Here is a 17022-nt window from a genome sequence, read left to right on the forward strand (position 1 = left end):
TGTTGGGGAGAAAAATTCTCTCCCATACGTATCGCAGAGTAGGTTTTCCAGGAACATGGGGGGGTCTTTCCCCTCTGCCCCCTCAGGGAGACCCACAAATCTGAGGTTGCATCTTCTGAGACGATTCTCAATGTCGCGCTGTGAGGGATGTCTGGCATACTGTGATTGCTTCCTGGCATGATGAAATCGCCTCCAGCACCCTTGCTGTGTCTGTCCCGGTGGGAGGCTCGTCTTCCAGCGTGGCGGTGCCATCTTGGCCGGGGGGTCCGTGCCCTGCCGGCGGTATTGTTCCAGCTTTGCGGCCGCTATAGCCGCCTTCTTTGTGGGCGACATGACCCTGGTAGGTTACCGGTTCGGTGGTGGTGTATTGTGGGCTGAAGTGAGCTGTTTAGCGGTCTCAGGAGTTTGTTTAAGGATCAATGGCCGGCGGAGCTCTGTCTATCTGCGTCCTACTTCATGCCGCTCCAGGCCACGCCCCCAGGGGACTTTTCCTTTTAGTTTTTAATTTGCCTTTTGCTGTCACTTTTTAAATAGCTTTTTTTTTTTTTTTTCTTGGTTTCATCAGTCTATCATTTAAGGGGTGTGGTTTATTGCTCACAGGTGCCTATTTAACTTGTTGTAGGACTCAGTCTGAGCGTGCTCAGTTTGAAGCTGTGGAGCTTGGTGTAAGTGGAGCTGGATTAAGTGGGAGTTAAAAACAAGTGTTAGAGTATACAAGTCTTGGTGTCTGTTTGCTGTTTGCTGTCTGTTGGTGTTTGCTGTCTGTTGGTGTTTGCTGGGTTGCATTTTGGGGACTTTTCCTTTTAGTTTTTAATTTGCCTTTTGCTGTCACTTTTTAAATAGCTTTTTTTTTTTTTTTTTTTTCTTGGTTTCATCAGTCTATCAATTAAGGGGTGTGGTTAATTGCTCACAGGTGCCTATTTAACTTGTTGTAGGACTCAGTCTGAGCGTGCTCAGTTTGAAGCTGTGGAGCTTGGTGTAAGTGGAGCTGGATTAAGTGGGAGTTAAAAACAAGAGTTAGAGTATACAAGTCTTGGTGTCTGTTTGCTGTTTGCTGTCTGTTGGTGTTTGCTGTCTGTTGGTGTTTGCTGTCTGTTGGTGTGTGTTGCTGTCTGTTGGTGTGTGTTGCTGTCTGTTGGTGTGTGTTTGCTGTCTGTTGGTGTTTGCTGTCTGTTGGTGTTTGCTGGGTTGCATTTTGGGGACTTTTCCTTTTAGTTTTTAATTTGCCTTTTGCTGTCACTTTTTAAATAGCTTTTTTTTTTTTTCTTGGTTTCATCAGTCTATCAATTAAGGGGTGTGGTTAATTGCTCACAGGTGCCTATTTAACTTGTTGTAGGACTCAGTCTGAGCGTGCTCAGTTTGAAGCTGTGGAGCTTGGTGTAAGTGGAGCTGGATTAAGTGGGAGTTAAAAACAAGAGTTAGAGTATACAAGTCTTGGTGTCTGCTTGCTGTTTGCTGTCTGTTGGTGTTTGCTGTCTGTTGGTGTTTGCTGTGTTGCATTTTGGGGACTTTTCCTTTTAGTTTTTAATTTGCCCTTTGCTGTCACTTTTTAAATAGCTTTTTTTTTTTTTTTTTCTTGGTTTCATCAGTCTATCAATTAAGGGGTGTGGTTAATTGCTCACAGGTGCCTATTTAACTTGTTGTAGGACTCAGTCTGAGCGTGCTCAGTTTGAAGCTGTGGAGCTTGGTGTAAGTGGAGCTGGATTAAGTAGGAGTTAAAAACAAGAGTTTAAAACAGGAGGTTATAACAGGGGTCATAGTACCTGTGTAGTGTGAGTATCTGAGTGTTGTCTGAGTAGTGTGTGTGGATCGTTAGTACTTGTGTATTGTGTACCTGTGTATTGTCGTGTACCTGTGTATTGTCTTGAGTATTAGTGCCAGGAAGCTAGCTGTTGGGTAATTTGGACAGGGTAAAATCCCCAAATCCTCACTAAATTTAATAGGTACGATGCCCGGCGGGTGTGGAGAGGCGACTCTTTGTACATCTTGCCGCATGTATGCGTTCCTTGATCAACCGATCGAGGGCGAATACTGCTGTGCAAAATGTAAGCACATTGTTTCCCTGGAAGCCCAGGTTCTGAATCTGGGGAAGCAACTGTCAGCACTGAGAAGTCCCTCTATACTAAAGGTGAGCCAGGAACGTACACGGCAGGTGCCGGCAGGGGCCAGCACAGAGGCGGGTGGAGACAAAGAGGTGCAGGCACTAGCAAAGAGTAGATGGGTGACAGTCAGGAGGGGTAGAGGGGGAAGTGCCAGGGAGGCCGATCCAGGACTGGAGCATCCCAATAAGTACGCTCCACTGAGTGTCATTGGTGAAACCAGTCAGGGACCAGCACTGCTGGAGATGAGGGACTCTCCTAGCTGCCAGGGGAAGAACTCCTCCAGTGAGAGTGGGGGGGCAGCAAAGGGAAAGGAAAGACAGACTCTGGTGGTAGGGGACTCAATTCTTAGAAGGACAGAGAGGGCAATCTGTAACCAAGACCTGAAGCGCCGAACAATATGTTGTCTACCGGGTGCTCGGGTTCGGCATATCACGGATCTTGTGGACAGATTACTGGGAGGGGCTGGGGAAGACCCGGCTGTCATGGTGCACGTTGGCACCAATGACAAAGTCAGAGGCAGATGGAGTGTCCTAAAGAACGATTTTAGGGACTTAGGAGCTAAATTGAGGAAAAGGACCTCCAAGGTAGTGTTCTCAGGAATACTACCGGTACATCGAGCCACACCAGAGAGGCAGAGGGAGATTAGGGAAGTAAACAAGTGGCTGAAGAGCTGGTGTAGTAAGGAGGGGTTTGGGTTCCTGGAAGACTGGGCCGACTTCTCAGTCGGTAACCGGTACTATAGAAGGGACGGACTGCACCTAAATGAGGAGGGTGCAGATCTGCTGGGAATGAAGATGGCCAAAAAGTTAGAGGGGTTTTTAAACTAGGCGATGGGGGGGAGGGTCCAGAGACAGTGATAGCCAGCGAGGAAGATATTCCAGAGGGTAGTATTGGGGGCATTAGTGGTAGGTTAACCAAAGCACAAAAACACAAGGTGAGTATAGTAGCAAGTCCTAGTTGCAATCTTGAAACACCCAATACGAGGACAATATGCGACCGGTCTAAACTATGTGGCATGTTCACCAATGCCAGGAGCCTGGCGGACAAGATGGGTGAACTAGAGATACTGTTGTACAAGGAGGATTTGGATTTTGTGGGAATTTCAGAGATCTGGTTCAACAGCTCTCATGATTGGCTGGCAAACATTCAAGGGTATACCCTATACCGCAAGGATAGAGAGGGTAAAAAAGGGGGAGGGGTATGCCTATATATCAAGAATAATGTACAAGTGAATGTGAGAGATGACATCACTGAGGGGGCTAGGGAGGAGGTAGAATCTTTATGGGTAGAGCTCCAAAGGGATGAAGCTAAGGGGAAAATAATACTGGGAGTATGCTATAGGCCCCCTAACCTGAGGGAGGAAGTGGAGACGGATCTCCTATCACAAATTGGATTAGCAGCAAGGATGGGAAGTGTTATCATAATGGGGGATTTTAATTATCCAGACATAGACTGGGCGGAGGGAACCGCGCATTCATTTAAGGCTCGCCAGTTCCTTAGTGTCTTGCAGGACAATTTTATGGGTCAGATGGTAGACGCACCAACTAGAAATAAAACCTTACTAGATCTACTGATTACCAACAATACAGACCTGATAACAGATGTGGAAATATGGGGCAATTTAGGTAACAGCGATCACAAGTCAATTAGTTTCAGTATTAATCACACAAATAGGAAACATGAAGGGAACACAAAGACACTGAATTTCAAAAGGGCCAACTTCCCTAAACTACAAACCTTGCTAAAAGGCATAAATTGGGATAAAATATTAGGAACAAAGAATACGGAGGAGAGATGGGTTTGCTTTAAGAGCATATTAAATAAGGGCATTAGCCAATGTATCCCATTAGGTAATAAATTTAAAAGAGTGAACAAACATCCTGGATGGCTTAACTCCAATGTAAAAATGCATATAAAAGCAAAGGAGAAGGCCTTCAAAAAATACAAGGTTGAGGGATCATCCACAGCATTCAGAATTTATAAAGAATGCAATAAGAAATGTAAGGGTGCAATTAGGATGGCTAAGATAGAACATGAAAGACACATAGCGGAGGAGAGCAAAAAAAAATCCCAAGAAATTCTTTAAGTATGTAAACAGTAAAAAAGGGAGGACAGACCATATTGGCCCCATAAAGAATGAGGAAGGACATCTGGTTACAAAGGATGGGGAGATGGCAAAGGTATTGAATTTATTCTTCTCCTCAGTCTTCACGAGTGAATCGGGAGGCTTCAGTAACCAAAACTGCAGTGTTTATCCTCATGACACAACACGGGAAGCACCTACATGGTTAACAGAGGACGGAATTAAAATTAGACTTGAGAAACTTAACATTAATAAATCACCGGGACCAGATGGCTTGCATCCGAGGGTACTTAGGGAACTCAGTCAGGTGATTGCCAGACCGTTGTTCCTAATTTTTACAGACAGTCTATTGACTGGAATGGTACCAGCTGATTGGAGAAAAGCCAATGTAGCACCAATATTTAAAAAGGGCCCAAAAAACATCCCTGGGAATTACAGACCAGTTAGCCTAACATCAATAGTATGTAAACTCTTGGAGGGGATGATAAGGGACTATATACAAGATTTTAGTAATAAGAATGATATCATTAGCAGTAATCAGCATGGATTCATGAAGAATCGTTCTTGCCAAACCAATCTATTAACCTTCTATGAGGAGGTGAGTTGCCATCTAGATAAAGGAAGGCCCGTAGACGTGGTGTATCTGGATTTTGCAAAAGCATTTGACACAGTTCCCCATAAACGTTTACTGTACAAAATAAGGTGCGTTGGCATGGACCATAGGGTGAGTACATGGATTGAAAACTGGCTACAAGGGCGTGTTCAGAGGGTGGTGATAAATGGGGAGTACTCAGAATGGTCAGGGGTGGGTAGTGGGGTTCCCCAGGGTTCTGTGCTGGGACCAATCCTATTTAATTTGTTCATAAACGACCTGGAGGATGGGATAAACAGTTCAATCTCTGTATTTGCAGACGATACTAAGCTAAGCAGGGCAATAACTTCTCCGCAGGATGTGGAAATCTTGCAAAAAGACCTGAACAAATTAATGGGGTGGGCGACTACATGGCAAATGAGGTTCAATGTAGAAAAATGTAAAATAATGCATTTGGGTGGCAAAAATATGAATGCAATCTATACACTGGGGGGAGAACCTCTGGGGGAATCTAGGATGGAAAAGGACCTGGGGGTCCTAGTGGATGATAGGCTCAGCAATGGCATGCAATGCCAAGCTGCTGCTAATAAAGCAAACAGAATATTGGCATGCATTAAAAGGGGGATCAACTGCAGAGATAAAACGATAATTCTCCCGCTCTACAAGACTCTGGTCCGCCCGCACCTAGAGTATGCTGTCCAGTTCTGGGCACCAGTCCTCAGGAGGGACGTACTGGAAATGGAGCGAGTACAAAGAAGGGCAACAAAGCTAATAAAGGGTCTGGAGGATCTTAGTTATGAGGAAAGGTTGCGAGCACTGAACTTATTCTCTCTGGAGAAGAGACGCTTGAGAGGGGATATGATTTCAATTTACAAATACTGTACTGGTGACCCCACAATAGGGATAAAACTTTTTCGCAGAAGAGAGTTTAATAAGACTCGTGGCCACTCATTACAATTAGAAGAAAAGAGGTTTAACCTTAAACTATGTAGAGGGTTCTTTACTGTAAGAGCGGCAAGGATGTGGAATTCCCTTCCACAGGCGGTGGTCTCAGCGGGGAGCATTGATAGCTTCAAGAAACTATTAGATAATCACCTGAATGACCGCAATATACAGGGATATGTAATGTAATACTGACACATAATCACACACATAGGTTGGACTTGATGGACTTGTGTCTTTTTTCAACCTCACCTACTATGTAACTCTGCACAAATTAGAATTAATGGAACATTAAGTGACCCCTTTGTTTTACATAATGGAACCAGACAGGGCTGCCCTCTTTCCCCTCTCCTCTTTGCCATCACATTAGAACCCTTCTTAGCTACAATTAGGCACAATGCTAACATCAAAGGCATACAAATAGGTAACAGATCCCATAAATATGCGGCTTATGCTGATGATGTACTATTTTTTATTCAACAACCACGTATCTCGATTCCCAACTTAATGTCTGCTTTTTCTACATTTCACTCAATCTCTAACTTCAAAATAAATTTTTCCAAATCCGAAATTCTAAACATTAATATTTCCAAGACCGAGGCACTCGCCCTCAAACCCCTTTTTCCCTTTAAATGGGAACCGAAATGTATGAAATATCTAGGTATCTATCTTACTTCTAATCTTCAATCTCTCTTTCGCTATAACTATATCCCCTTGCTAAATAAGATTAGAGACGACCTGCGAAAATGGTCTAGCTTATCACACACGTGGCTGGGGAAAGTTAGTATCATTAAAATGAATATATTGCCTCGCATCCTTTTTCTCTTTCAAATGCTTCCACTAGGTGTACCAGTGGGGTTCTTTACTATTTTACAATCCATGATTTCCCGATTTATTTGGAAGAACAATCATCCCAGAATATCCAGAGGGCTATTGTTTCGCTCCAAATGCTCGGGAGGATTAGCACTCCCTAATTTCAAAGTATACTATCAAGCTGTAGTTCTGACCAGAGTGGCTGAATGGAAATATGCTCTTAAATCAAAATTATGGGTACAAATTGAATATTTTTTAAGGGGCATGGATCTCTCAATAGCCCCTTGGATACCCCGTTCCTATAGAAGATTTGCTAGTACTACCTCAGCTCTTACTATATCCTCTTTAGACATATGGGACTCCATACACAAAAAAAATTTGTGGAATTATGATTCCCCCCTATTACCCCTCCTCAATCATAGATATTTCCCTCCGGGTCTACTTGACCCAGGCTTTAAATCATGGAAATTGGGAGAACCTCTCTTATTACATCACGTCCTCCGAGGCAATATACTTAAACCGCTAAATATGATCCTGGCTCCTAAATCGGCCACTTTCTTAGATAAATGGAGATATCACCAATTACAACATTTTTTAAGGTCTCTTCCTAACCCACTTAGAGGTATAAATGATTTAAATAATATAGAAGTAATATTCTATCCGAAAGATCCCCCTACACATGGTATCTCTTTATTCTACAGAGCTCTTATTGCTCTTCATGATCCTGGCTTTCCATCCTTCCTAGCTAAATGGGAGACTGATTTAGATTCCCCCCTCACTGACGGCCAAAAGGACAAGATCCTACAATTAGCTCATACTTCATCTCTTGCCTCCAGAATGTCAGAGGTCAACTATAAATTACTCAGTAGGTGGCATTACACCCCAGTTAGACTGCATCAAATGTTCCCCGCCAGATCCTCATTGTGCTGGAGGAACTGTGGGAACAAGGCTACTCATGCACACGTGTGGTGGTTTTGCCCACTCATTCGACCATACTGGGATGCCATTCGTGATCTGATTGTACAGATCTCGGATTTCAATATACCTAATGACCCATGGACTGTCCTTTTCCATGCTACGAAAACTCCCGTACATTTATATAAACGTTCAATTATTCCTCATTTACTAAACGCCGCCAAAGCCTTAATTCACACTTTATGGGGCCAACAAACAACCCCCTCTATAAAGGTTTGGCTACTAATGGTGGATAACGTACACCTTATGGAGAGCATTACTCACAATATTAGAGGTACTTCCCAGAAACATTCTCTAACATGGGATCCCTGGATAAAATTTCAGTCCACCTTCTCCTATAAGGACCTCATAATGCAAACCCCTTAAATATATCACTTTAAAGTAGTCATTTATTGAGTGTCCCTTACACTCCACCCTTTTCAAATTTATCGAAGTGCATGCCAGCAACCCTTCTCCCTTCCCCTCTTCTCATTATCCTCTTTTCATACTTTCCTTGTTTTTCTTTCTTTCTCATTTATTCTTTTCTCTATCATTTCAATTTTCCTATTCACTAGTTACTGTTCTTTTCTATTCTTTAACCTTTTAAACCAAAGCAATGTGTTTTCTCAAAATGAGTTTGGATTCAATTGCTCACATAATAGGAATCCAATAACTAGGCGGATATCACTATGTCAGTTAGTAGACCTCCAGAGACACTTATTGGAGTATTGCCTTATACCGAACCATTGTATTCTGTGTGTACTGGAAATTATTATTTTGTATATGTGAGAATGTTTCTATTTTGAAATGTTTTTATACTTTTGCTTTGTTCTTCTTTAATTAAAACTTATTAAACAAAAAAAACTGCTAATTGCGGTCATGCAATGCTATACCCAAACGAAATTTGCGTCCTTTGTTCCCACAAATATAGCTTTCTTTTGATGGTATTTGATCACCTCTGCGGTTTTTATTTTTTGCGTTATAAACGGAAAAAGACCAAAAATTTTGAAAAAAAATATATTTTCTAGTTTTTGTTATAAAAAAAATCCAATAAACTCAATTTTAGTCATACATTTAGTTCAAAATGTATTCAGCCACATGTCTTTGGTAAAAAAAATGTCAATAAGCATATATTTATTGGTTTGCGCAAAAGTTATAGCGTCTACAAACTAGGGTACATTTTCTGGAATTTACACAGCTTTTAGTTTATGACTGCCTATGTCATTTCTTGAGGTGCTAAAATGGCAGGGCAGTACAAAACCCCCACAAATGACCCCATTTTGGAAAGTAGACATCCCAAGGAAATAGGAAATTGCTGAGAGGCATGTTGAGCCCATTGAATATTATTTTTTTTGTCCCAAGTGATTAAATAATGACAAAAAAAATTTACAAAAAGTTGTCACTAACTGATATATTGCTCAAACATGCCATGGACATATGTGGAATTGCACCCCAAAATACATTCTGCTGCTTCTCCTGTGTATGGGGATACCACATGTGTTGGACTTTTTAGGAGCCTAGCCGCGTACGGGGCCCCGAAAACCAAGCACCACCTTCAGGATTTCTAAGGGCGTAAATTTTTGATTTCACTCCTCACTACCTATCACAGTTTTGAAGGCCATAAAATGGCAGGACAGTTCACCCCCCCCCAAAATGACGACCACATTTTGGAAAGTAGACACCCCAAGCTATTTGCTGAGAGGCATGTGAAGTCCATGGAATATTTTATATTTTGCCACAAATTGCGGGAAAATGACCAACTTTTTTTTTTTTTGCACATAGTTGTCACTAAATGATATATTGCTCAAACATGCCATAGACATATGTGGAATTGCACCCCAAGATACATTCTGCTGCTTCTCCTGAGTATGAGGATACCCCATGCGTGGGACTTTTTTGGAGCCTAGCTGCATACGGGGCCCGAAAACCAATCACCGTCTTCAGAATTTCTAAGGGCATAAAGTTGTGATTTCACTCCTCACTACCTATCACAGTTTCGAAGGCCATAAAATGCCAAGATGGCATAAACCCCCCCCAAATGACTCAATTTTGGAAAGTAGACACCCCAAGCTATTTGCTGAGAGGCATGGTGAGTATTTTGCAGCTCTCATTTGTTTTTGAAAATGAAGAAAGAAAAGAAAAATGAATTTTTTTTCTTTTTTGAATTTTCAAAACTTTGTGACAAAAAGCGAGGTCTGCAACATACTCACCATACCTCTCAGCAAATAGCTTGGGGTGTCTACTTTCCAAAATGGGGTCATTTGGGGTGGGGGGTTTTGTGCCATATGGGCATTCCATGGCCTCCGAAACTGTGATAGGCAGTGAGGAGTGAAATAAAAAAATTTACACCCTTAGAAAGCCTGAAGGCAGTGATTGGTTTTTGAGGTCCCGTATGCGGCTAAGCTCCCAAAAAGTCTCACACATGTGGTATCCCCGTACCCAGGAGGAGCAACAGAATGTATTTTGGGGTGTAATTTCACATATTCCCATGGCATGTTTGAGCAATATATCATTTAGTGACAACTTTGTGCAAAAAAAAAAAAAAAAAATTGTCTTTTTCCCGCAACTTGTGTCACAATATAAAATATTCCATGGACTCAACATACCTCTCAGCAAATAGCTTGCTTTCCAAAATGGGGTCATTTGGGGGGGTTTTGAACTGTCCTGGCATTTTATGCACAACATTTAGAAGCTTATGTCACACATCACCCACTCTTCTAACCACTTGAACACAAAGCCCTTTCTGACACTATGTACATGAAAAATTTTTTTTTTTTTGCAAGAAAATTACTTTGAACCCCCAAACATTATATATTTTTTTAATGCAAAGGCCCTACAGATTAAAATGGTGGGTGTTTCATTTTTTTTTTCACACAGTATTTGGGCAACAATTTTTCAAACGCATTTTTTGGGGAAAAAACACACTTTTTTACATTTTAATGCACTAAAACACACTATATTGCCCAAATGTTTGATGATATAAAAAAGATGATCTTAGGCCGAGTACAATGATACTAAACATGACATGCTTTAAAATTGCGCACAAACGTGCAGTGGCGACAAACTACATACATTTTTAAAAGCTTTTAAAAGCCTTTACAGGTTACCACTTTAGATTTACAGAGGAGGTCTACTGCTAAAATTACTGCCCTCAATCTGACCTTTGCGGTGATACCTCACATGCATGGTGCAATTGCTGTTTACATTTGATGCCAGACCAACGCTTGTGTTCGCCTTTGCGCGAGAGCAGGAGGGGACAGGGGTGCCTTTTTTTTTTTTTTTTTTTTTCTTTATTATTTTTTTTTGCTTTTTTATCTTATTTTTAAATTGTTCCTTTCATTTTTTTTTTATCATTTTTATTGTTATGCCAGGGAATGTAAATATCCCCTATGATAGCAATAGGTAGTGACAGGTACTCTTTTTTGAAAAAAATGGGGTCTATTAGACCCTAGAGCTCTCCTCTGCCCTCAAAGCATCTGACCACACCAAGATCGGTGTGATAAAATGCTTTCCCAATTTCCCAATGGTGCTGTTTACATCCGGCAAAATCTAAGTCATAAAATGCTCGTAGCTTCCGGTTTCTTAGGCCATAGAGATGATTGGAGCCATTCTGGTCTCTGATCAGCTCTATGATCAGCTGACAGAATCACCGGCTGCATTCTCAGGTTCCCTGTTGGGACAGGAGAGCCAGAGAAATACATGGAAGGCAGTGGGAGGGAGGGACATTCCCTCCCACTGCTTGTAAAAGCAGTCTAGAGGCTAATTAGCCACTAGGATTGCTTTTACATGAAAGCCAACCACTGGCTGAAAAGAATGATACCAAGATGATACCTAAACCTGCAGGCATCATTCTGGTATAACCACTCAAAGTCGTGAATGGCGTACGTGAAAACAAAAAAATGGTTAACAATAAGACACAGTAAACAGTAAAGTATAAAAAATTGCATACCTGAAAAGCAAACATGATAAAACATAATAACAATAAAACATTGCAGAATAGAATACAGTAAAAAAGAGCAGAACAATAGAGAGAGAATAGAGCGAGAGACAACAATAAAACTATTTTTGTTTTTTGTTTTTTATATATTTTTTGTGTTTTTTTTACACTTTTTCTTGTAACTTTTATAACTGTAACCAGTTCTAGGTTCAGGTCTCTCAAAATGCGATGGCATCTTGGGAGATCCTGTGAAAGTGTGCCTAGTCTGTGCAATGCTGTACCCTACGCTAATACTCAACTAGTGTATGGTAGCGTTCAAAACATTCACCAATGCAAAGACCAGGATTTTCAGGACAGGAGGGACAGTAATAGCGGGTGTAACGCCTATATCCACGCTTGCTGAAGACACAACATCTTTTTGGGGGGGGTTTGTTGGGTAGGGGTACTCAGGAGGACATAAAAAAATGCCTCTCATGCAGCCGACTGCATTTGGTTGGGGATGTGAATGGGCGAAGTACGGGTGCTGCAGAAGTTGTGGGTTCCCAATTAGGATTGGCGAATGCAGCAGGAAGGGCATTATGGGCACGACGGGCCTGTGTTTGTCTTCTTCTTGGTGGCAGCGGGACACTACTTGTGCTTGCCACCTCACTAGCTTGAACTGCACTTATGGGACTCGCCACGTCACCAAGTGTTACTGCAGTGCTGGTTTGACTACGACCGGGGTGTACTAGGCCGCTGTGCTTGCCAGTTCACCAAAACGCTACCAAAAAAACTGTTAGCGATCGCAGGGATCAGGCCTGACACTGCGAACGCTGCAGTTATGCGTTTAGTGTTTTGTAAGTGACAGTGATCGATCGATACTGCACTTGGGTGGGCTAGGCTGGGCCGGGCGGAGGGGCAAAATGCAGGTGCTAGCAGGTATCGGGGCTGATCCCGCTAACACTGCGTTTTTGGGAACCCTAAACTGCTGGGGACGCTAGTATAGATCTGATCGGATCAGATATTGATCCGTTCAGATACTATACCACTAAGGGAGGCGTATGCTGCGTGCGTGGGTGTTAGCAGTACTGGCGCTAACCTGACGCTGCCTAGGGCGACGCATATCACCGCCGGGCGATCAGGAGGCTAAACCTTTTTTAGGTAATAAATGGCGGGTGCCCTGACACTATAAAAAATAAACTAACTAACCAGTGTCACCCGTAACATATTACATGGTGATCACTGGTGAAAGGGTTAATTAGGGGGCAATCAAGGGGTTAAAACCTTTATTAGGTAGTATATGGGGGTCCCTGATGCTATAAAACGCTGACGACGAACCTATATATTTACCTCCCTAACTAGCCTCACCAGTGACACTAATACAGCGATCAGAAAAATGATCGCTTAGTGACACTGGCGACGGGGGGGGTGATCAAGGGGTTAAAACTTTATTAGGTGGGTTAGGGGGGTATCCTAGACCTAAAGGGGGCTAACACTAACTGCCCTACCACACTAACTGTCACAAACTGACACCAATGCAGTAATCAGAAAAAAAAAAAACTGCTTGGTGTCAGTGTGACAGGGGGGGTGATTAGGGGGTGATCAGTGGGTGATCGGGGGGTGATGGGGGGTGTAAGGTGTGCCTAGTGTGTTTTACTGTGTGTGTAGTGTTGGTGCACTTACTCAGATGTCTTCTCTCCTCGGCGCCAGAATGGAAAATACCGAGCCGAGGTGAGATGACATCACTTCCTCTGCCACTGTTTACTATACAGCAGCAGAGGAAGATTCTCATTCATTGGGAGCAATCGCGAGGGGTGGCCACAAATGAGTGGTCTCCCCCTCAGCCTGGATCGCTCCCCTAACGATGCCGACCACCTCGGGCACCAGTTACGTGATTTTGCCTGCCCGTGCCATTCTGCCACAGTATATCTGCGTTAGGCGGTCGACAAGTGGTTAGAGATGTGCAGGACGGAAAATGTTATTTTGTTTCATATTGGATTTGTTTGTTAAGTTAATAATTTCATTGCGTCATATTCGTTATGTTGGAATGAAAATGAATTTGATTTTGAAATGAAAACATTTTGCAATATATGCAGTAAGGTATAAAAGTGAAATAAAGAGGCATTCCGCCTGAGGAAAAAAAATTAAAGTCAGCAGCTTTATCATAGGCTGTCGGGTGCTGCCACTGCCATTCATCATAAGGGAAACCATCAGTAAACCTTTCGGCTTCACAGCCGTTTCCCTACTGCGAATAAGATTAGAATAGAAAATAGAATAGAATTTAAAGAATACAATACAGTAGAAAAGAATAAACCAAAATAGAATAGAAATTAAGAAATAGAATAGAAATTAGGAAATAGAAAAGAATAGAATAGATTAAAACAGAAGAGAATATATTCTATTCTATTTTTTATTTTCTATTCTATTTTGTGCTATTCTACACTATTCCTTTTTTTTTTCTTTTTTTTTTCTTTTCTTTTCTATCCTGTTATTTTCTATTCTGTTCTGTTTTATTTTATTATTTTCTATTCTGTTTTATTCTTGTCTATTCTTTTCTCTTCTATTCTTTTAGATGTTATTCTATTAGTTTATTTCTATTCTATTGCGTTTTCTTCTATTCTATTCTTTTATGTTGTATTCTGTGTGATTCTGTTCAATTCTATCTTATTCTTTTCCTTTTTCTTCTGTTCTATTCTTTTCTATTCAATTCTATAAAGTTGTTTCGCTTTTATACCTTACTGCATTTAATGCAATATGTTTCCATTTCAAGTTCAAATTATTTTCAAATTTAAATTCATTTTCAAATTTGGATAATTTGTTTCATTATATTTTGTTACATCTAAATCTCTGAATAACGTAAATGTTGTCCAAATTTCATTTCATAACAAAACCAATTCCCCATGTCTATTACATCTTACTTTTGTTCTGCCCCAAGGCAAGGGGGAGACTGCTACAAAAATTGGGGAGACCTTGCACATTCATGGTCCAGGCCCAGTTTATAGGAAAGCTCTGCTACAAAGCTGACCCGAACCTGGGCTCCCTGCCACTGAGATAAGTCCATAAAGACCATACAGCCACCAATCCACCGCTCCGACAGGACCTCCATCACTGGTCACCACCACCTCCTCTCCCAAACTGGGGTCCCTGCCGATGAGACAAGTAGACCATACAGCCACCAATCCACCACTCTGACAGGACCTTCATCACTGGTCACCACCACCTCCTCTCCAAAACTGGGGTCCCTACTGCTGAGACAAGTAGACCATACAGCCACCAATCCACTGCTCTGACAGGACCTCCATCACTGGTCACCACCATCTTCTCTCCCAAACTGGCTGCTTCTCCTTCCTTGGCTGCTTAACGCTCTCCATTTCCCGGAAGGTTACCACAAGATGTTTACTTCATTCCACATTCCCATATACAGCTGGATTTTACTCACTTGTCATACCCAAAGTTCAGAGTGTCGTGTGCAGGTGACCCCCATCCAGGCCCACTATCTCTCATATTGGGTGGCCTAGGACTGCAAACCCACACTTGACAATGCCAACCAATTGTTATAGCAGAACATTATATATACTTTCAACTAAAATAGTACCTGGAAAAAGGCTGTGGTGGTGCCTTGCAGGTCTGTTATAACCTCTGGGATCCCGCGTATTCTGAGATTGTCCCTTTGGGCCCTATTTTTGGCATCCTCCAGCTTATCATGTAAGCCTTCAAGTTCACCATTCTACCATCTATGCAAAGGAGAATTTTAATTGTTTTTTATAAAAAAAAATCATCTTATGGCAACAATAAATTGATAAATGGTTCTTCTTATTGATTTTTGCCTGTTTATCTGTCCGCACAAGACTGGCTCGAATAGCGCTTTTCCTTATGGTTGCCAATGACTGTAAGTTCAGCATTCAGCCTATCCACTTCATCTTCATGTCCCTCTAGCACAGTAGTGGTTAAGTCGATCCGCTGCTCTAGCTGGTTTGTGTGGTGGCCTATCTCTTTACGGCCTCGCATGAGATCAGAAGAGAACTTGCGGGAGGCCATGGATATTTCATCCCACACTATAGTGCGGAATTTTGAGAGCAGTGTCTCTGGGTCAGTATAAGCTGGACTTACAAGGTCAGTGGGGAACTACAGCAGGCTATCCATTGGGGAAACTGGACCAGCCGATGAGAGCCTTGTGGTATCATCAGGCTCAGGAGGCTCAGGCGCCATCTTGCCTTTCCCCGCAGTGAGGGAGGCTTTTGGCTGTGTCTTTGCTTTTTGTTTGTTTTTGTGACCCTTGTACTTACCCCCGGGTGCCTTGCGATGTCTGCAATCGTAGGGGTTGGAGCTGTCATGTCTGAGCGGAGTCTGTGCTCTGTGAGCTGGGTCTGTAGTGTCCAGTGGCGCGGAGCGAGGAGCTCAGGCAGCCATCTCCCGCGATCACGTGCTTGCGCCCCATGTTTTATTCACTTTCAATGTGCCTTTAAATTTGCTAAAAAAAAATTGACCACTCCATTAGTGTCAATTCCTTAGCACAGCCCCCTCCCTCATTGCACATCATAGCCCTCTCTCTTCTGGTAGCAACAGTTACTGTATATGCTGGCCCAGCATATGTAGCAGCCAAAAGAGGAATACTATAGAGTCTTTACTAGTCTTATTGGCATATTTCCCCCAAAAGGGTGCTCTTGTTTCTATTCCTATCAGTATGTCTTACCCAAAGGATTGCCTGTAGGTTGTAACTTAAGGTTTACAATTTTTATTGGTACATCTACATCAGAGGATTTCCTGTAGGTTGTAACTGAGTTTACAATTCATATTGGTACACCCAACCAAAAAAGAGCGCCTGTTTCTATTTTTATCTGTACATCTACCCCAAAGGATTGCCTGTAGGCTCCAGCCTGTGTTTATAATTCATCTACAAAAAGGATTGTCTGTATGGTGTCACCTGAGTGTACTATTCAGTAAGATAGCAATGGAAGCCAAACCTTGTAAAAAAGTGACAACAATGGACTCCAAACAAGGTCTTTACTATCGTATGAACTAGCTAGACCAGCAATCCTGGGTACGAGGCCAGCACTGTCCACCCTAAAATGTAATATGAGTTTTGTCTAGCATGTCTCATATCAGATAAGGCAGAACTGAGATCTGATTGCCAATAACAGATTATTCCTCTTTCTACCTTCTCACGACATTGGTTTGAGCTCTTTTGAAATGTCTTTAAATAAAGTTCAGGAAGTGCGAAGACGGATAAAACTTCTGCTTCTCAGAAGGACAGTCACAACTTCAAGGTCCCCTCTACCATGTCTGCCTTTCTCGCCATCGTGCTCCTTTGTAAGTAGAAAGATCGTTTTTTTTTTCATTCTGAGTTTTTTATTATTATATTCTGAGTGTCAGCTGAGTGTCTTTACTTTGAGATTGTGTGAAACACACAAAACAACTCATTACTATGAGGCTGTTGGAGGCTGTATGTAAAACACATTCATTATGTTTGCATCTGTTGTGGACAAAGTATGATGACCCTTCTTCTTCTTCTTACTTTGTGTTCACCATCTAAAGGGGAATGTATGATGTATCTTGTTCTATGAGAAATACAATATGTTACAAGTGTTTAGTATAATCCACTCTCAGTGATGGTAGATTG

At 42.0% G+C, this 17022-nt stretch overlaps 1 protein-coding gene across 1 annotated transcript in view; it reads left to right on the plus strand.

Annotated features, from left to right (window-relative positions):
- LOC141116705 (low affinity immunoglobulin gamma Fc region receptor II-c-like) overlaps positions 1 to 17022 on the plus strand; it is a 179514-nt gene that overhangs the window by 10821 nt on the left and 151671 nt on the right. The window contains exon 3 of the mRNA XM_073609097.1: positions 16609 to 16712. Coding sequence (XP_073465198.1) covers positions 16609 to 16712 — 104 coding nt within the window. The remainder of the gene's footprint in view (positions 1 to 16608; positions 16713 to 17022) is intronic.

Source organism: Aquarana catesbeiana, linkage group LG13, assembly GCF_042186555.1.
Source record: "Aquarana catesbeiana isolate 2022-GZ linkage group LG13, ASM4218655v1, whole genome shotgun sequence".
Classification (NCBI taxonomy): domain Eukaryota; kingdom Metazoa; phylum Chordata; class Amphibia; order Anura; family Ranidae; genus Aquarana; species Aquarana catesbeiana.